The sequence below is a fragment of the Doryrhamphus excisus genome, linkage group LG16 (genome assembly GCF_037039965.1).
Source record: "Doryrhamphus excisus strain RoL-2023G ecotype Guam linkage group LG16, RoL_Dexc_Guam_v1.1, whole genome shotgun sequence".
NCBI lineage: Eukaryota > Metazoa > Chordata > Actinopteri > Syngnathiformes > Syngnathidae > Doryrhamphus > Doryrhamphus excisus.
The window spans coordinates 17319594-17340312 of record NC_136372.1 but is presented as its reverse complement, the minus strand read 5'-3'; the positions used below and the strand labels follow the sequence as shown (position 1 = coordinate 17340312).

The following is a 20719-nucleotide window of genomic DNA, read 5'->3' as shown; positions in this document are numbered from 1 at the left end:
GATGTTAAGGAAAGTGGGAAAATTTTTGTGGCAGTTGTGGTTTTAAAACATAGCCCATATTTCATCTAAATTCTCTTCTTTTCATAATGCAGAGTGGTGCTGAAGCTGTACCAGGTTACACAATCTTGATGAATGGGGGTTATGGAAATAATTTAGACTTGGGTTGAGATGGAGAGAGAGCAGGAATGTTGTGGAATGTGGGGAATTAGGGTTTGTTTAATCCTCTTGAGGGGGATAGATTGTTAGCAGCGAAAGGAACCCTGCCATGCAAGACACATCGGAGGAAAGTGACGTTTGTGCTGAGTTTGACTATTTTACACGCGCAAACCGCACAGATGAAAAACACACTTGATATGCATTTTTTGATATGCAAAACCCAAGATATATTTTTCATATTTGTAGCTACTCAACAGGAGTCCAAACTCAATAACAACAAAAACAACAACAAAACAAAGTCCCTGGCTTAAATCTGCCTATAGTGTCCCAACTCTAAAAAGAACCACTATTAATACATTACTGAGACATGCAGTCACTGATGCGTGGTTGCAGTACTTGGACACTCGAGACACTCCAGGAGCACAGTTTGAACGTACAAAAACCCAAGACATATTCTTCATATTCGTAGCTACTCTATAGGAGTCCAAACTCAATAACAACAAAACGAAGTACCTGGCTTAAATCTGTCTATAGTGTCCCAACTCTAAAAAGAACCACTATCACTAGTGGCTACTCTATAGGAGTCCAAACTCAATAACAACAAAACGAAGTACCTGGCTTAAATCTGTCTATAGTGTCCCAACTCTAAAAAGAACCACTATCACTAGTGGCTACTCTATAGGAGTCCAAACTCAATAACAACCAAAACAACAACAAAACAAAGTCCCTGGCTTAAATCTGCCTATAGTGTCCCAACTCTAAAAAGAACCACTATCAATACATTACTAAGACATGCAGTCACTGATGCATGGATACAGTACTTGGACACTCGAGACACTGCAGTTTGGACGTATAGAACCCAAGACATATTCTTCATATTTGTCGCTACTCTATAGGAGTCCAAACTCAATAACAACAAAAACAACAACAACAAAACGAAGTCCATGGCTTAAATCTGCTTATAGTGTCCCAACTCTAAAAAGAACCACGATCAATACATAACTGAGACTGAATGGATGCAGTACTTGGACACTCCAGGAGTACAGTTTGGACGCACAAAACCCAAGAAACATTCTTGGCAATAGTTCTCTTCAAAAACGTATCATATATCATATCACCTGGGGCCTGCGAAGACGAGGGTTCCACTGTGATTTGGCATGTGGATATTCCCTTTATAGTTGAACTGTGGTTAAATGATAAATGACTGTGCTGACTACTTGCTTCCATGACCTCCACGCAATGCGTTTACATTAGCGACGAGTGTCTGTGGCACGTTACAGTGCAGGTACACGTTCTGATGAGGTGATGAAATGTAAAACATCTGTCCATGTGGAAAAGTCATTACGTGCCACGAAGGCACTACTTTCTCTATTTTTCTTAGAGCGCTGTCGTGGTTTGACTGATCTGGGTTCGCACCATGCATGCAGGATTTATTATATGGGGGGGTAAAACGAGGGAAAAACTGTATGACCTCTAACTGTTGGAAGGTAGCACAAGGTGGGCTCTTGGACCAGATTTTATTTTGTTTGCAGGTAAAAATGGATGCATTAGAACACATCAGCAGCTACGATACAACAAACCAGCCAAATCGTTAGTTTAAGAACTGATGAAGGACAATCGTGAACACCGGAGCTTTGACTTTTTGTAAGATCCTGGATGTTTTTAGCCATTTTTCGTATCAGGTGGAGTCGATCCGGTGCTCCTTCGCATTGAGAGGAGCCATCTAATCAGAATGCCTCCTGGACGCCTCCCAGACGAGGTGTCCACAGCCCGTCCCACCAGCAGGAGGCCTTGAGTAAGACTAAGACCCAGGACACTTTGGAGGAACTATGTTTTTCAACCGGCCTGGGAGGGAAAGGCCTCGATGTCTCCTGCAAGGAGCTGGACGACGGGAAGTCTGCGATTCTCTGCTTAGGCTGCTGCTCCCACGACCTGACCTCCGGATAAGCGGGAGAAGATGGATGAGCGGATTGGTTGATGAAAGGCAGTCACTTTCCAAAAAAATCTCAGGTGATCCCGGATGAAAGGGATAATAGGCTATTACAGAAAGATGGTGGATGCCCACAAGGGCAAGGTTGAATGAAAGTGAGGATCAGAGCTTAAAAATAGCAGCCTGTAGAGTTCATGGGGATTCATTTCTTGCCTCGGCCAAGACGATTGGCTGGTTTTTGCTCCTGGCATTCACTTGCAATGCTTCGGAATTCTCTTTTGTCACTATATTTTTTTTTCCATCCATCCATCCATCCATCCATCCATCCATCCATTTTCCTCCGTCTCAGTAGGGAAGTCCAAACTTCCCGGTCCCCGGCCACCTCCTCCAGCTCCACCAGGAGGACACCAAGGTGTTCCCAGGCCAGCTGTGAGACATAATCCCTCCAGCGTGTCCTTGGTCTGCCCCCGGGGCCTTTTCCCGGCTGGGCATGCCCGGAACACCTCACCAGGGAGGCATCCGGGAGGCATCCGGACTAGATGCCCGAGCCACCTCAACTTTTTTTACCGTTGGATTATTTCATTTTCATACCAGACGAGCGGTTAGCATCTTGACCTCACTCTCAGGACATCGAAAGTTTGAACCTCCGTTGGAGAAAGTTTGAACCTCCTACGCGCAAAGAGTTTGCTAGGTCAATTCTCCAGATACTCCAGCTGCTTCCCATGTCCCAGAAACATGTCGGAGTCCAGAGTGTACAGTCAGCCTGGGGTAGCCTCCAGCTCCTCTCATGAGGACAATCGGTATAGAAAACGGATGGATATATTGGATGGTACTGAGTACAGAGGATTTGTGTACCAGGAAAAGTCTTGAGAAGCACTCTTGCGGGGCTAGATGTGAGTTGACCACAGTGGAAAGACGTCCGATGATGCACAAAATCCCTATTTAGAACAGATTTGTTTCTCGTTCTTTGCAGATTGGTATCGGGTGTTGATTTGTGCGCTATGATGTCATGCAAACCAGTTTTAATCATTCAAAGCTGATGTGGCTCTGTTTCGTCTGTGTGTGTGCCTCGTTTGGTTGCTACATAACAGAGCCGTTCGTGCCTGAATCCGAGGGGACTGATCAGGACTGTTTTTATGGCCTTATATCTGCAACCGATAAATATCAGGTTTGTGCAAATTCATCTGTGGAATGTGAGCACTAAGAGGATGCGGACGGTCAAAGCAAAGAAGGTCATTCATCTATTCCCGACGCCCATTTTGATTTGTACGTTCACGTTTGCATCTTCTGTCATTGCATTACATTAGCATCCACGACCTAAATCTCAGCCCACACACATGTTGAGACGAGCCAATGAGTTTAGCGCGAGGACGAACCATCGTGAAAACTGACCCACGAGAACAAGGTGTGACTTTACGAGCTCTTCATTCCTGCTGGCTTTAAACATAACAGACAAGGAGCTCCAGTTTTCCCAGTCCCGGTTTTCCGCCTGTTCAGCAAGCGTGTCCTCATTCGTACTTGATTGGTAAAAGCCAGCGTCTTGGATGGCGAAAGACGCCAAACGAGGCGTACCTGCCAGTATATAGTCAAAAGAATGGAGAGGTGTTGCTGACTTTATCTTCCAGGAAATGAAAAAGATCCTCACTTCCTGCCGCAAGAATTCCAGCAGTCATTTAAGGGAGCAGGACGGGGGGAAAAAAAACACTATAAATCCACAAAGGCTCTTTTATGGAGGAATTAAGCATGTAACCTCTTGCAACCTCAACTGGCACCTTAGTGGATAGATATACTTTATTAATCTCTTCGGGGGGAAAGGAAAGATTTATGATTGACGCCTTTTGCATGCACCGGAGTTCAAGAAAAATTGAACTTTTGACAGTCCAAATATGAAGTACGATACTCCATGATTAAGACTCCGAAGATGGAATCGGCCTGCACACAGCCAGTCTTACAAGACGGATTTACCCAACAATTAAGGTTAAAATCGCACGTACCAAAAGCCTCATCTGGGTTACAAGTTTAGATTGGAACCAAAAGAAGACTGGCTACATTTCAGTGCCTATTTTCTTCCAATGGAGCTAAATCCGTGTCTCTGAAAGCACTTTTTAAAAAAAAAAAAACATCTGCTCCACATGTAATCATTGGAATTTTTGGCTGAAAAGTACTTGGCTACGGCAAAGTGGAACATTAGATCACAGTCTTGTCAGCTTTTGAAAGCTTGATGAAAATTCTATACCGCGGAAATATCCCATTCATTTTACATCTCATAATAGTGTTACGTCACGCGCTCGAGTTGAGTTGGGCACATCCTTGGCCCTGTGGAACGTTCTTGGCTGACATATTGTGGTTCCTTCATTATTGTATGGCTGTAGTCCTTGAAAACCGTCACTGGGTTACATGAGGTTTTTATCATCTGGTGCCGTTTTAAAGTGGGGTGGTGAACTTATACGTGGTTGCTGTTTTGGTTTTGGATGCAATGAAGGTACTTACTTTACACAGAGATATCATTATATCGAGTTGTGTTGGGGATTTGCATAGTCATTTTGTTGTTGTTGTTGTTGTTGAGCACGATAAGTGTTTTCGTAAAATTTTTGATTGTTTGTTTGGACGTGTTCAAGAGACATATCTTGTTCTCGAAAAGGAATAAAACTACTGTACATAGAATAGAACCTCGGTTACCGTACACCCTGGTTTGCATGTTTTTTTGGTAACCTTGTACCGAAATTTTTCCATTGGTTTTGGGTACATTTACTTGTTACAATACGGTACACATCCCGTCGTGTTATTGAGTCCAAATGGGTTCTTAACCTCCTCCTTAACTTTGGCAGCCACGGGTACATTTAAGGTTACTTTCTCTTTGACTGAAGATGCAATTATTGCCAACTAGATCATCAAAATCTTGGTACTTGTAGCTTCTTTTGGCTCATTTTTGATTATTTTACAGCAGTAATCAAAGGAAAAGCAGACTTGAGATGAGAAACACTCCCGAATTGATGAAATAGCTCAGAATCTCTATCAATCACGCTGCTACATCGTGTCTTGGCAACAATCAGGTCTACAGTGAAGGTAAAAGTAACCTTAGATGTTTATTTATCCTTTCCATTCATCATTTATATGCACTTCCATTGTTTTTTTCTATGTTAAACTGTAATTAAAACTATAAAAATTTTGTGTTAACATTTTTTTGGTTAGAGTACATTTTTAGTTTTAGTTTTGAAACGGGTTAATATTGCTAAACACGGCTCCACTGTATAGTACAACATTGGGGTGTTCATCCAATTCTAAATAAATAGAATTAGTCCAAAGCATTATTAAGACTGCAGTCTGTTGGCTGAAAACGGGTCATTTCCCACCAGGTTGTGGCCTTTGTACACAGCAGGAAGGGGTCAGGGATTGCGCCCCTCGGTGTGGGCAATGGTAATCCTGTCATCTGGACTTGGGTCTATGTTGCGCTGTCATGAGAGGTGAAAGACCTTTTAGTGACTGGTCGGTGTGTCAGTTCATGACCGTGACGCAGCACGACTTTGTAGTAGTAGTTTTGACTTTGGTATCCACAGTCCAAGTCTATGAAACCTGAGAGTTTTCTGCATTGAACATCTGACAAAAATGCATCCAGGCCACTTTTTGGTTTGTGACGAAAGCTAAAAAAATGTGTAAAGTTGGTTGACTGAACTGTTCTTTTTGTGTCTCGACAGATCGTGAGGACCAATCGATCCTTTGCACGTGAGTATTGTGACTCTTCCTATCCATCATTAACGCTTCTAAAGAGTTTTGTCGGCCACGATCACTTCCTTCTCATCGTTCATCATCATTCTCTCACTCCGAGGCGGCCGACTAGTAGCCTTCATCGTGTCGTTAGAGTTGAGGATTACTGCGAGTAATTTCTTGTGGCAGTGTGGTTAGCCACCCAGTTATGTGCGGGGTTTGGTGCCCCGCCCTCATCCTCTATGAACGACTCATTTTTAGTTTCCATTGCTAGCCATACAAGAGCCTGAAAACTACAACCCGGTTATTGGTGTTGGATTTTACTGGCATTACGTACTGTTTGATAATCATTGATTACATTTATTTATGAGAGGTGTACTCACTGTACAGTTTATAATACCACAAATGTATTGTTCTCCTTTATTCGCGGTTGATACCATTTCGGGCTGCCGATGTGTTCTCATACAGATGATGAAACAGGACGCAATCATCTAATCATAGTCACATCCAGGAGTTAAGTGGGAGGTTTTGTTAAACGTTAGACGGCAGTAAATCAAAGCTATAGCTTCCCGGTCGTAATATCAGCCACCGCCACGCTTGATTTACAGCCCAGATGGTTGGCTGACACAAAATAGAATTGAAATGCGCCGTTTGCTTCCTCTTGTCTGCTGGCTGTGATGTACGTATATAACAAACTTCATAACAGGGAGCGGCGAACTTGTAGAATGTCTCACTTGGAAGTTATGGATACCGTTTGGGGGACAACAAGTGGTGACGTTGTGTGTCAGGCAGCCATTAAATAAACACCTATACAGTATGTGGGTAGTAGACCAGCTATGATGGGGAACATCCAAGCCAAACTGGGATGTGTTGACCTGCATTACAATGTCCGTATCGCCTTTTAAGAGCCTTTAAGAGCCCCTTGCATCTGAAGCGCAGAGAAGCTAATAGCCAGCTTGAGTAAAGCCACCGGTATGTCGCCGCATGTAGAATTTGCTGGACCGCTTTCTGTCTTGGACCTGGTTTTCCAGGCCCTGGGACCTGGCCGGGGGAGTGTGGATGGTGGGTGCCTCAACACAGCTATCTTTAGAGACCGGCCTGAAAGCACGGCCTTGGAAACTTTAGGGGACCGGCCCACCCAACCGCACGGTGGTCCGATAAACCATATATATACACAGATGGGTGAATATAAAGAAAACAACAACAACATATCGGCGCTATTTGTCCGTCCCTCCCCACCCATTCTAACTTGAATTTGCCTCGCTTGAATGTGACTCCTTTATTTTCAGAGGCGAATCGGGTGCTGGTAAGACCGAGAACACAAAGAAGGTGATCCAGTACCTGGCCCACGTTGCCTCCTCGCACAAAGGACGCAAAGACCACAACATTCCTGTAAGAATCCAAACTTCCCCATTCCCTTCCTCTTTTCTCTTCCGCCATACTCCATCCTCTCTCCTTAACCCAAATGTGGAATAGTTTTATCTGTGAATCACCTCATTTAAATGTACAGTGGATCCCAGTGCATTCAGATTGTTTGCTAACCAGAAAATATACGCTAATTTTTTACATGCAAATCAAGGTTCTACTTTATATTACTTCTAAACTGTGACTGATACCATCTGTCTGTCAGTCATCTTTAATTATCATCCATTAGTTGTGAGCACCTATACATATGTTTAATACTTTTATATTGAAGAAAGAGGGTTCTGTAGCTGAATCTAATCTAATAATTACACTTAATTACACTCTTATTGCAAATGTTGATCCGGAATTTTGGGGTATGTCAATGTTAAGCTAGCCAGGAGTGTTTGAAGGTGAATTTCGCATGGATTTGATATTCCCGGGGATCCACTGTATCATTCTGAACCTCTAGTTCAATCAGTGTGTAGCTTAGTACGGCTTCTTTTGCCGAATGGGAATTACACATGAATAACAGCTAACTCAGTGGATTTCTATGGAGCCCCTTTCCTGCTTCATTCCACGCAACGACAGTGCCTCCTGTGTGCTGCGCCAAGTGTTTGTGTGTGTGTGGGGGGGGGGGTCGGCTTGTGTCTGACATAAGCGCTTCAGATATTAACACTTGCATTTGTTTATCCATAACAAACAGCCAGAATCTCCCAAAGCATTCAAGCTACAGGCAAGTGCTTCTCCTGCAATCTCAGTATGTGTTATCATTTGTGTGTGTGTGTGTTTGCATGCCCTTATCTCCAAATATCCACTGCATCCACGATGACTTTGGACAATGAATCCGAGCCTCGTTCTTTATGAGGTATTTGTGCTGGCGCAAGCTCCTCACGGGATTATGTGAAGTCCACTAAATCTGCCAGGCGGATGAAATTAGAAGCTTTTTTATTTGATCAGAAAATAGTTTTAGTAGAAGCAGAAACACACGTCAAATGCACTTATATATGTCATGCTTGTCACTTTATTGTTTGCATATTGCAACTCAAGTGTGTGTCCATCTATCTGGAAGCTTCTTCTTGCATATTTTAGCGGGAGAAAATGAGGTTCTGTAAACTAGGGTGTAAAATAACGACTTTTTGGATGTTTTAATGCATGCACGGTAGTTATTTGTGATGGAACTTGGTAAACAACTCACCGTTATTCATGATCTTTGCTGTTTTATAGTTGTGTTATTACTGCACAGCCAATAAACAAACAACATAGGGCAGCTGGATATGTACTAGATTTACATATGCATGGTTTTGTTCTAGAAATAACTTCAGCATCACCGACATCCCTGATATCACCTTGCATCGGAAAAACAATATTCATAACTGGAAGCAAATTGTGGTTTAATATGCGATGATGCGGTAGCCGTGAGTGAGGGCCCTCGACGCTCCCCCAGGCCCCCCCCCATGGGTCTGACCTCCATAATACCGCGCTCCTTCTGCAGCACATTATGCCTGCCTCTGAGCAAAGGCCAGAGGAATGTGGACACGGGGATTGAGGGGGAAAGGGGGGTTTACAGGGGGACGGAACATGAGGTAGTGGAGAAACACACCAGACCAATTGGGTCCGGCTGTTTTTTTTTCAAGTCGTACAGACGAGCTATAAGTGTATGGGGGGCGTGATGGAACACAGAATAATAGCTGATGAAATATCATATTAGTGTTATGGTTCTTCTGCCGTGGTTCACCCCTATTCCACTAAGGCATCTTCTTGGGGTGAACAGATAGTATTATGTTCCACTGTGAGCCCCTCAAAAGTACATACAGGTGGTAGACATTGCCATTAATTATTAATATTGTAGAAAATGAAAAAGACAACTAGATACGTAATACGTAGGTGGCGGTCTAACACGTAGTCGTGTCATCAAGGACTCGGCATTGTAAGTTGGAGAAATCGACATTGACTCCATGCACGGTCCAAGCTACCACTTCCACACGAAATAGGAGGAGAACTCATTCATTCATTCATTTTCTACCGCTTTTTCTCACGAGGGTCGCGGGGGGTGCTGGAGCCTATCCCAGCTGTCTTCTTAGGGCGAGAGGCGGGGTGCACCCTGGACTGGTGGCCAGCCAATCACAGGGCACATATAGACAACCATTCACACTCACATTCATACCTATGGACAATTTGGAGTCGCTAATTAACCTAGCATGTTTTTGGAATGTGGGAGGAAACCGGAGTACCCGGCGAAAACCCACGCATGCACGGGGAGAACATGCAAACTCCACACAGAGATGACCGAGGGTGGGGAAAGACAAAATAAGACGCCAAAAAGTTACCACTTCCACACAAAATAGGAGGAGAACTCATTAATTAATTCATTTTCTACCGCTTAGCCTCACGAGAGTCGCGGGGGATGCTGGAGCCTATCCCAGCTGTCTTCTTAGGGCGAGAGGCGGGGTACACCCTGGACTGGTGGCCAGCCAATCACAGGGCACATATAGACAAACAACCATTCACACTCACATTCATACCTATGGACAATTTGGAGTCGCTGATTAACCTAGCATGTTTTTGGAATGTGGGAGGAAACCGGAGTACCTATCCTGGAATCGAACCCTGGTCCTCCTAGCTGTGAGGTCTGCACGCTAACCACTCGACCGCCGTGCCGTAAATTAGTATTATCGCTCTTTCATCAGCAGCGCTCATAAAATAACGTCATTTGTGGCTTTCTAGTATTTCTGGTATGTTTATTTCTGCACCAATCCAAACCAACATAAGAGTCATTTCAAGGCAAATTACATGAAGACCGATTGGTGCTTTCAGCGGCTGTAGGGAATGTCCAAAACTACCACGATGCTACAGCGTGCGTACACCTGATCGGGTGTCGGTCTACACACATCACCACCAAGAATGCCAAGTCCAAGGGATGCTTTGGTTAAGATTTGACTTGTTGTTTTTTTTATTCCACATGTATTTATATTTGAAATGTTGCATGATTTTAAGTATGAATCTATAACTCATAATTAACCATATATTCTGTAACTGTTTCACACACCTTCCTTTTTTTTTACTGACACGCTTGTTTCATTCAAACGTTTCCGCTGTAGATGCAACTTCAGTGTTGATTTCCTTGTTGTTGTTGTTTGCTCGAGGCATCACCACAGTTGTCGTCCAGCCAGAAGACGTCTTACCTTTTCTCTCTCTCTCTCTCTCGCTCTCTCACTCGCTCTCCCTGCAGGGCGAGTTGGAACGCCAGCTCCTCCAAGCCAACCCTATCCTGGAATCGTTTGGCAATGCCAAGACGGTGAAAAATGACAACTCATCTCGCTTTGTGAGTTCACACAAACGCCCGGATTTCACGCACACGCATGTTTAAAATTCACAGGTGGATGTTTACACGGCTCTGCAATATCTAAGTGTTTACGTTTGCACTAACAGATGTATACAATGGAATGTATAACTTCCATAGGTTGGACTTTCCTGTGCTTTAGTCTCCAATTTGCCAGATAAAAAGTGGAATGGTCAACAAGTATGCTTACTATTTTGCTAATTAAAAAAACATAAGTGGATAATCATTTATTTTTTATTTTTATTCATTCATTTTCTACCGCTTTTCCTCACAAGGGTCGCGGGGGGTGCTGGAGCCTACCCCAGCTGTCTTCGGGCGAGAGGCGGGTTACACCCTGGACTGGGCGCCAGCCAATCACAGGGCACATATAGACAAACAACCATTCACACTCACATTCACACACAATTTGGAGTCGCTAATTAACCTAGCATGTTTTTGGAATGTGGGAGGAAACCGGAGTACCCGGAGAAAACCCACGCATGCACGGGGAGAACATGCAAACTCCACACAGAGATGACCGAGGGTGGGGAAAGACAAAATAAGAAGCCAAAAAGTTACCACTTCCACACAAAATAGGAGGAGAACTCATTCATTCATTCGTTTTCTACCGCTTATCCTCACGAGGGTCGCGGGGGGTGCTGGAGTTTATCCCACCTGTCTTCAGGTGAGAGGCGGGGTACACCCTGGACTGGTCGCCAGCCAATCACAGTGCACATATAGACAAACAACCATTCACACTCACATTCATACCTATGGACAATTTGGAGTCGCTAATTAACCTAGCATGTTTTTGGAATGTGGGAGGAAACCGGAGTACCCGGGGAAAACCCACGCATGCACGTGGAGAACATGCAAACTCCACACAGTGATGGCCGAGAGTGGAATTGAACCCTGGTCTCCTAGCTGTGAGGTCTGCGCGCTAACCACTAGCCCACCGTGCCACCTGATAATCATTTATAAATGTATAAATACATTAGAAAGCCCGCAGTTTTTACATGCCGATGTCTGTGTTGAGATTTGGCTTTTTGTTCGGTGGTTCTTGAACGCACCACAGTTGTGTGCTGTGTGCTCTACTCCTGCTCAAGCTCCTATGACCGGTGTGTATGTGTCTGTGATGGAAAGCAATGATGAGCTGTAGCTACTCATGCACACTCAGAACTGTCAGAAAAACCACAGATTTGTTATTGTGGCTTTTCCCAATATAGACATTTTGTTCTTTAATTCCATCTGTCATTTGCAGGAACCTACACGGAGGGTTTAAATAGCAGACTCGAGTGGCGGTTGAAGGAGGAAATACGGATGCGGCAAATGATTTTAACATGAATATTTATCTCCCCCCCCCTGCAGGGCAAGTTCATCAGAATCAATTTTGATGTTGCGGGCTACATTGTCGGGGCCAATATTGAAACCTGTATCCTTTAACACTGGAAGGGAGATTGAAGATGGATGTCAGCCCTGGCTTTTCTAGATCTCCGCACAAGCCAGAATTCCATTAAAACTTGATTCCGGTTGTTTTTCTCCCTTGCAATAATGGGCATGACCCTGGGGTTAAAACGGGCGCATGTTTTAGGGGGGGGGGATCTGTGCGAAGATTCCATTCTTCAGTAACCCATCTCACCTGTGAAATGAGAAAAGGAATACAGTAATCCCTCGTTTATCGTGGTTGATTGCTTCCAGACCTGACGGAGATTCGTATATTCCGCAAGGAAGGAGTCCTCATTTATGAAAAGGATATTTTAGAAGATCAAAGACTTGTTTACGACCTTCTAAATAGCATTTTTAACATTATTGGAGTTGCCTAGACATTAAATAACACCCCTATAGTCATATTTAGAGTCACATTACCCAATATTGTAGACTCAGAATTGAGTTTCAGCTTGGTTAGCGATTAGTGTGCCTGGTGTGCGATAATTGTTCTGGTGCTTGTGTATCCGACACAACTTTACAGTAACATCACTGACACCCAGTGTAGAATACTACATACCATCACACGTCTTTGGATGCCTTATGTTTGTATAACCATTTTTATACTTATTAGGCAAGAACATCTTCTTAAATATGCCTCAAATAACAAGCCATGATTTAATGAAGACTATATTTGTCCGCCCGAGACAAAATCACTTGTTGTTACTGTGAGTTCTTAACATTTGCTGTCAGACCTTCTGGAGAAATCACGGGCCATCAGGCAGGCCAAAGATGAGAGGACTTTCCACATTTTCTACCGACTGCTGGCAGGAGCCGGAGAACATCTCAGAAGTACGTTTTGAAGTTTTGAAGCCCGCAGCCAGACTGCAGTCTGTCATTGTGTTTCGCTCCAAATGCTCTAAAGCTGTTTAAAATACCCCCCCCCCTTTCCCCCTCCCACCCTGCACCCCAAAAGAAAACATAAAAGTAATCTGTCTCTCCCCACAGCGGACCTTCTCCTGGAAGGCTTTAACAACTACCGTTTCCTGTCAAATGGCAACATTCCTATCCCTGGCCAACAGGACAAAGACAATTTCCAAGAGACACTGGAGGCCATGCACATCATGAGCTTCTCCCACGATGAGATCGTCTGTAAGCAATGGCTCCTGATGTTGGCACCCTGCTCCTCTTTTTTTTCCGTACATTTCTCTCAACCCCCGGATATGATTGAAGCGTTTTCCTTGTTCGCCATCAGGCATGCTGAAGGTTGTCTCAGCCGTGCTGCAGTTTGGCAACATTGTCTTCAAGAAAGAGAGAAACACCGATCAGGCTTCCATGCCTGAGAATACAGGTGAGATTCCAGGATCTAATAATGGAATAAAAACAATGCAATGATTCACGAGTTGGCCGTGTCCCTTTACAAATGGTACAAACCATGTTTCTCTCATATCCACACAACGCAACGCTCAGACAGGTTCCTCCACTGCATGTGTGCATTCTTTATGAGAAACACTGTTGTCAGATTGTCTTCTCGGTCAGTTCTGGTCAGCTCTCCAGAACTGTTGACAGGCTGCGTTTGGAGTGTCGGCATGATTTAATATTTCTGCACAATTCAGACACTTCATATTTCATGATGGAATGCTTCGGACTGCATTTTTAACGAGATGGTTACAAGAAACGTTGTTAAACCACTGATGTGAGTCTTTGCAATTATATCGGGCGATATGTTCAAACTTCCTGCTTTGTTGCTCTTTTCTTTCCAGCGGCACAGAAGCTTTGCCATCTGCTTGGAATGAACGTGATGGAGTTCACAAGAGCTATCCTAACTCCAAGGATAAAAGTGGGACGGGACTACGTGCAGAAAGCACAGACGAAGGAACAGGTGAGTTGGCATTAACGACAAATTACAATACAGGCGAATGGCAAAAATGTGCCAAAAAAATGTCTTTGTTAGCATCCTCATTCGATTTCAGCTCAACATTTGCAATAAAAGCAACTGGATTTGATTCAGATGAGAGGGGGTGGGGTTCAGTTCCATAACCAATTACCATACCAGCGAATGGCAAAAATGTGCCAAAAATGTCCAAGTATGTCTTTATGTTAACATCCTCCTCCGATTTCAGCTCAACATTTGCAATAAAAGCAACCGGGGTAAATATTTGATTCAGATGAGAGGGGATGGGGTCAGCTCCAGAACCAATTACAATACCAACGAATGGCAAAAATGTGCCAAAAATGTCCAAGTGGGTCTTTCTGTTAACATCCTCCTCTGATTTCAGCTCAACATTTGCAATAAAAGCAAAAAATTATTTGATTCAGATGAGAGGGGGTGGGTTCAGCTCCCGAACCCCCCCCCCCCCCGCCCCCTCCTTTTGCTCTTCTCTTATGGAGTATTATTTGGATTTATTTGATGTTTTGCTGTTATGCAAATTTGGAGCAGGAGGGGATAGAAAAGAAGAAGTGTGGGAACAACAGGGAGGACAAACAGTATTATGTATTTATAAATGATTATCAGGCTGCGCAGTGGTGAGTGGTTAGCACGCAGGCCACGCAGCTTGGACACCCGGTTCGATTCCATGTGGTTTATTTTCATTTTTCACTGATGAATTTTGTATGATCGTCTTATTGCACAGGCTGACTTTGCCGTGGAAGCCCTGGCCAAAGCTACGTACGAGCGCCTGTTTCGCTGGCTGGTCCATCGTATCAACAAGGCCCTGGACAGGACCAAGCGGCAGGGAGCATCTTTCATTGGGATTCTGGATATCGCTGGTTTTGAGATTTTTGAGGTGGCGGTTGATCCCTTGAGTGCACAACATCCTCTTGTGGCGTTCTCACACTGACTGGACTTCTTCCTCCTGTTTCATTGAAAGCTGAACTCCTTCGAGCAGCTCTGCATCAACTACACCAACGAGAAGCTGCAGCAGCTCTTCAACCACACCATGTTCATCCTGGAGCAGGAGGAGTACCAGAGGGAGGGCATCGAGTGGAGCTTCATCGACTTCGGCCTCGACCTCCAGCCTTGCATTGACCTCATCGAGAGGCCGGTTTGTACTTGTACTTGTTCCTCGGTTGCTTACGTGAAATATTTATGGCCGTCATCCCCCGTCAGAATAACCCCCCTGGTATCCTGGCTCTGCTGGACGAGGAGTGCTGGTTTCCCAAAGCCACAGACAAGACCTTTGTGGACAAGGTTCTCCAGGAGCAAGGCACGCACACCAAGTTCCAGAAGCCACGTCAGCTCAAGGACAAAGCCGACTTCTGCATAATCCACTACGCGGGAAGGGTATGTACTTCTCACCAGCTGCAGTGCAGCGTACTGGGAATGAAAATACACACAAAGTACTGCTAAAATAATAACTTATCACCTTTTTATTCATGCCGCAAATGTTCTAAGGCGGACTTAGCTGAATGACATCACCGGCTGGATACAATAGCTCGGTTGTTGTGCCGGCGCTGGAGGACTCTCACATCTGGTTCGCATTGGTGTGAAACTGATTATATAACAGAGGCTCGCAACGTTCACCTTTTCGTGGCGCGTTGCAAGAAAAGAGCGACGGCACGTAGAAAATCATTCCTATGGGGATGCTCGTCAATCAATGTAACCCGAGGAGTCGTCTGGTTTTTAATTAGCTTCACCTACAATGCTATCATCTCCTGCATGTGTATTTACGACCACAGCGATGAGCATCACTGAAGCTTGCCATCACAAACACAAAAGAGATTGCATCCCGGAGGCGGCATTTACACTTGAACTTGTTCAAATAAATCCCCAAAGACCGAGTGGTACTCAGGAGGAAAATATGCGAAAACACTTTCCGAGATTGCTTTTCCGGGATTGTGATGAAACCCAGATGGGGAAACATTCGACATTCCTCATCTCAGGTTCCTCGCCGTGTCAATTACATGTTAAGTCGGGCTCTGATCTGACACTCTTTTCCCAGCGTGTTGGGCATCATGGTGTTACAGACTAATCCAATTAACCGGAGCCGACATGGTCCCCCCGGCGGACACGCCGATCTGTCACTCAAATGAAAAGAGCGCGCGGTTATACCAGGTGTATAACGTACAGCAGATCCCTGCTTTTTGTGGCGGGTACCCAGTAGTAGAAAAACCTTCACATGCCCTAATGCTACCGGAACGCCGTGTTTTCTCAGGTGGACTACAAAGCCGATGAATGGCTCATGAAGAACATGGACCCCCTGAACGACAACGTGGCCACTCTGCTGCACCAGTCCACCGACAAGTTTGTGGCTGAGCTCTGGAAGGACGGTGAGATCCTTTAAGAACACCTGTAGGACTCATTTGGGACGGAGGAATATCAAAAAATGTGGAAAATTATGGAGGAGGAAAGGAAGAAAGACCTGACAGATAAAGGACAGCAATTGGAAAAATGTAGGGACTAAAAATCAGGGGGAAAAAAATACAGACAATAACAAAATAGGCAAAAAATGCAAGAAAAACAGCTTATTGTCAAACTATTTTCAATAACAGCACAGTATGTACCCACAAAAGGGACATAATTCAATTGGTTGCTGGAGCCTATCCCAGCTGTCTTCGGGCGAGAGGCGGGGTACAGACAAACAACCATTCACACTCACATTCATACCTATGGACAATTTGGAGTCGCTAATTAACCTAGCATGTTTTTTTTGGAATGTGGGAGGAAACCGGAGTACCCGGAGAAAACCCACGCATGCACGGGGAGAACATGCAAACTCCACACAGAGATGGCCGAGGGTGGAATTGAACCCTGGTCCTCCTAGCTGTGAGGTCTGCGCGCTAACCACTTTGTCTTATTCTGCTTTTTTATCATCAATGCTTGTAGATATAATGGAATATATATATGGAATTAGTCAAGCTGTTCAATTGTGACCCTGAAGAAGACGACTTTAGCGGTTTTAGTCCCCAGGAGGAGGAGGAGGACAGCAGTGAATGACTTTGTTTAATCAAACCTTTTAAAAAAATCTTTGTGTAACATATTTCTATGTACTAAATAGCCCATCTTAGGATGTGTGTAAATAATTAGCAGCTTTGGGTTTTTGGTTTTCTGAAGCAAAAAAAAGTGCAAATATCCACTGTTTTATTCTCTTTTTTTACCTCACTCCATTGTCTTGTGCGGCCTTGTGTGTGTTTGTGTGTGTACTCGTGTGTGTTGTAGAGATTCAGACGTTTCAGAGAGCCTCTTTCTATGACAATGTGTCAGGGCTCCATGAAGCTCCAGGTGAACGATAGCATCTATTACTAGCTTCTCGTCATCCTCCATACTGGATCACTGGTCCGACATTCCCTCCATGGCCGCTACAATACGCACCCGCAGGCTTTTCGCATGGCCTAGTCGCTTTTTAACCCTCCTCTTGTGTTAGGGTCGGCACCGACCCGTTTTACATTTTAATGAAATCAAAATCAAAAGAATCACATAACATTTGTTTATTGCATCAAGGCTTTTTGACTTTGTCAGGAAACTATTTCAACAAAATAAAACCAAAAAAAAATATTTTTTACTACATTTTAAAATGGTCTTTTTGAAATTATGACCACTGTATTGTGAGGGTCGGTTTCGACCCGAACACCATAGATCAGGGCTCTCAAACTCAATTTACCTGGAGGTCACTGGAGCTAGGGTCTGGGCAAGGCTGGGCCGCATCAGGTTTTCCAAAAAAAAAAAAAAAAAAACAGAAAAATATAAAAACTTTTTCAGTGCTTTGGTTCTGATTTTCTACAATAAAAGCTCTGATAAAACTGTTCTCAAATATCTTAATTTTTATTTTTCTGCACAAAATAAGATGAAAAATAAACAAATCAAGAATAAAGAAAATCAATCAATCAGTAATAAATAAATATAATAATAATAATAATAAAACGGCAAATAATAAAAACTTAAACCACATATAGTTGGTGGGTAGACAAATTATTTTTTTCAGATTAAAATGAACAAAGCATTATTAGATCCCTGTAGACATGACAAAACACGACTATAGTCACATTTATACTTTTATTATATTATTACTTTTTATAATATTAACATATTGCGCAACTGCAGGGTCTTGAGACGCATGCTAACTCGAAAACTACAGAGCTAGCGACCTAAACGGTAGCCTCCAAGTTATTTCCTTTCAACTCAAATAACCAAAAACTTACCACTTCCACACGGATAGGGAGGATAACTATTAAGAGTTATTTAACCTTTAACATGGAACATTAATCAAACGTAATAATTTTTTTCTGGGTACATGATACCATACAGCATCCATATCAAACTTGCGCGGGGCGGCACTAACATTAAACTTTCATATCAAGGCGGGGGCCTCAAACTAGTGCCCTGCGGGCCACATTTGGCCCGCCGGCCGCGTGTTTGAGACCCCTGCCATAGATGTTTTTTTTAAATGAGAAAATAAATACAACTAATTGATTTCAGAGCCCTCGGGTAACAAAAGAAGCTTCAATTTATTAATATGATTCTTTTTAGGTTCATTTTACCATTTCTGGACATTAAAAAGGAGGGGTATAGTGACAAAAAAAAGGCCTACATGCCCACACCAAAAGTATTGAAACCAACATTTTAATGGATGAGGAAGCCTAAGAAGGTAACCAAGACATGAGAAGCAAATTTGATGGTAACTTATTGTTTTTAGTATTTTATAGCTGATTTAATACATGGGTCAAAACCGACCCGTTAACCTAAGAGATGATACCAGAAAGCTAACACAAGAAGAAGGTTAAAATTATTATTATTATTTTTTAACATTTTCAGAAATTACAGGATGTTTTTTTGTCCCGCATCCATCACGACTGGCGACCTCTTCTGTTATCATAACAGAGTCGCACATTATCATTTTATTTTTAATACTGCTAAAGCATATATATGTGTTATGTGTGTTATGGCAGCTCGGAGGTCAAACCAGCCAATGGGTTGTGGTCTTCTCCGTGGGTGGTTTTCACCGCCACCGCAACACCATTATCTCGCCGCAAACAAAGTGAAAAAGAGCTGCTCACATCAACCTTAATTAGCAAGTCGTATCAACATATTTAATCATCTAACATTTGTCATCACCAGTGGATCGAATCGTGGGCCTGGACCAAGTCGCCGGCATGAACGAGACGGCGTTCGGCGCGGCCTACAAGACCAAGAAGGGCATGTTCCGCACCGTGGGTCAGCTGTACAAGGAGCAGCTGTCGAAACTCATGGCCACACTGAGGAACACCAACCCCAACTTTGTCCGCTGCATCATCCCCAATCACGAGAAAAGAGTAAGTCGCAAGCTTGTGTCCCGTCGTGTTCGATGCCCAATTAATTTGCAAAATTATAGGACTCATTTTTGCTGCACAATTTTCTATTTTGTGTATAGCGCATAACGCCGCCGAGGGTAACAATGCTAGTTGCTCAAGGCGCTGGACAGCAGGGGTTCAATTAAATAAACATTATTAAAAATGACATTAAAATAATCATAATAATCAGCTATAGAAATATTTACATTTCTTAAAAATTACACCAACCCCAACTTTGTCCGCTGCATCATCCCCAATCACGAGAAAAGAGTAAGTCGCAAGCTTGTGTCCCGCCGTGTTCGATGCCCAATTCAATTGCAACATAATAGGACTCATTTTGCTGCAGTGCCGTTTTACAATTCTAAATATTCCTCAGGCTGGGAAACTGGATCCCCACCTGGTACTGGACCAGCTGAGATGTAACGGTGTCTTGGAAGGCATCAGAATCTGCAGACAGGGCTTCCCCAACCGCATCGTCTTCCAGGAGTTCAGACAGAGGTCATTGATAAAAGCCAAAGTTTGAAAGAACGGAAGATAAATGCATCTGTCCCTCTGCGTGCAGGTATGAGATCCTCACTCCTAACGCCATCCCCAAGGGCTTCATGGATGGCAAGCAGGCCTGCGAGAGAATGGTTAGAAAATCTGACCGTCGTTAGCCGTCATTAGCTCTTAATTAGGTTCTCACGGTATGAAATGATTCTCTCTCTTTTCCAGATTCAAGCCCTGGAGCTTGACAACAACCTGTTCCGTATCGGCCAGAGTAAAATCTTCTTCAGGGCCGGAGTGCTGGCCCACCTGGAGGAGGAGAGGGACCTGAAGATCACGGACATCATTATTTACTTCCAGGCTGTGTGTCGCGGCTATCTGGCACGCAAGTATGGAAACTGCTCTCTTTGCAATTATTACACGGGTCTATTATATATCATTTGTAAAATTAATTGCATGTCATTTTATGTGGTTTGTTCATTTTCTATTTTCTGTATAGCGCATAACGCCGCTGAGGGTAACAGCATGGGTTCAATTAAATAAAAATTATTAAATGAAATGTAATAAAATAATGAAATTATTTAAATTATTAATAATAATATAATAATTAATACTAATTATTATTTATTATTATTAAAATTATTTAAATGACATTTAAAATAATCACATTAAAATTATTAATTAAGATAATGAAATAAAAAGCTATTAAGATATTTAAATTTCTTAAAATAATGTATCAAATGGATAAAATAAAACTAAAAACTATTTTCTAGAAATAGAAATATACATTAAAAAAATAAAATGTATTACAAAAATACAGCAATTTCAAAAGCTTTAACTTATAAAAGAGATATTGAAGAATAAAAAGCTATAAAGATATTAAAATTTCTTAAAATAAAAATGTATCAAATGGATAAAATAAAACTAAAAACTATTTTCTTGAAATGGAAATATACATAAAAAATATATATAGCAATTTAAAAAGCTTATTCTTATAAAAGAGATATTGAAGTGTCACCTTTTGATAA

The 20719-nt window shown here is 43.0% G+C and overlaps 1 protein-coding gene across 4 annotated transcripts in view; it reads left to right on the top strand.

Annotated features, from left to right (window-relative positions):
* LOC131102729 (myosin-10) overlaps positions 1-20719 on the top strand; it is a 49703-nt gene that overhangs the window by 18944 nt on the left and 10040 nt on the right. For 2 of the 4 annotated variants that reach the window (XM_058048224.2, XM_058048225.2), the window contains exons 4-20: positions 5782-5809; positions 7081-7183; positions 7899-7928; positions 10425-10517; positions 11883-11946; positions 12693-12791; positions 12948-13091; positions 13195-13290; positions 13703-13821; positions 14573-14725; positions 14810-14983; positions 15049-15222; positions 16094-16208; positions 18994-19187; positions 19582-19703; positions 19768-19837; positions 19920-20080. In XM_058048224.2, coding sequence (XP_057904207.2) covers positions 5782-5809; positions 7081-7183; positions 7899-7928; positions 10425-10517; positions 11883-11946; positions 12693-12791; positions 12948-13091; positions 13195-13290; positions 13703-13821; positions 14573-14725; positions 14810-14983; positions 15049-15222; positions 16094-16208; positions 18994-19187; positions 19582-19703; positions 19768-19837; positions 19920-20080 — 1939 coding nt within the window. Of the gene's footprint in view, positions 1-5781; positions 5810-7080; positions 7184-7898; positions 7929-10424; positions 10518-11882; positions 11947-12692; positions 12792-12947; positions 13092-13194; positions 13291-13702; positions 13822-14572; positions 14726-14809; positions 14984-15048; positions 15223-16093; positions 16209-17064; positions 17161-18993; positions 19188-19581; positions 19704-19767; positions 19838-19919; positions 20081-20719 lie in introns of all 4 variants that reach the window. The other 2 variants (XM_078797430.1, XM_058048226.2) reach the window with 2 other exon arrangements.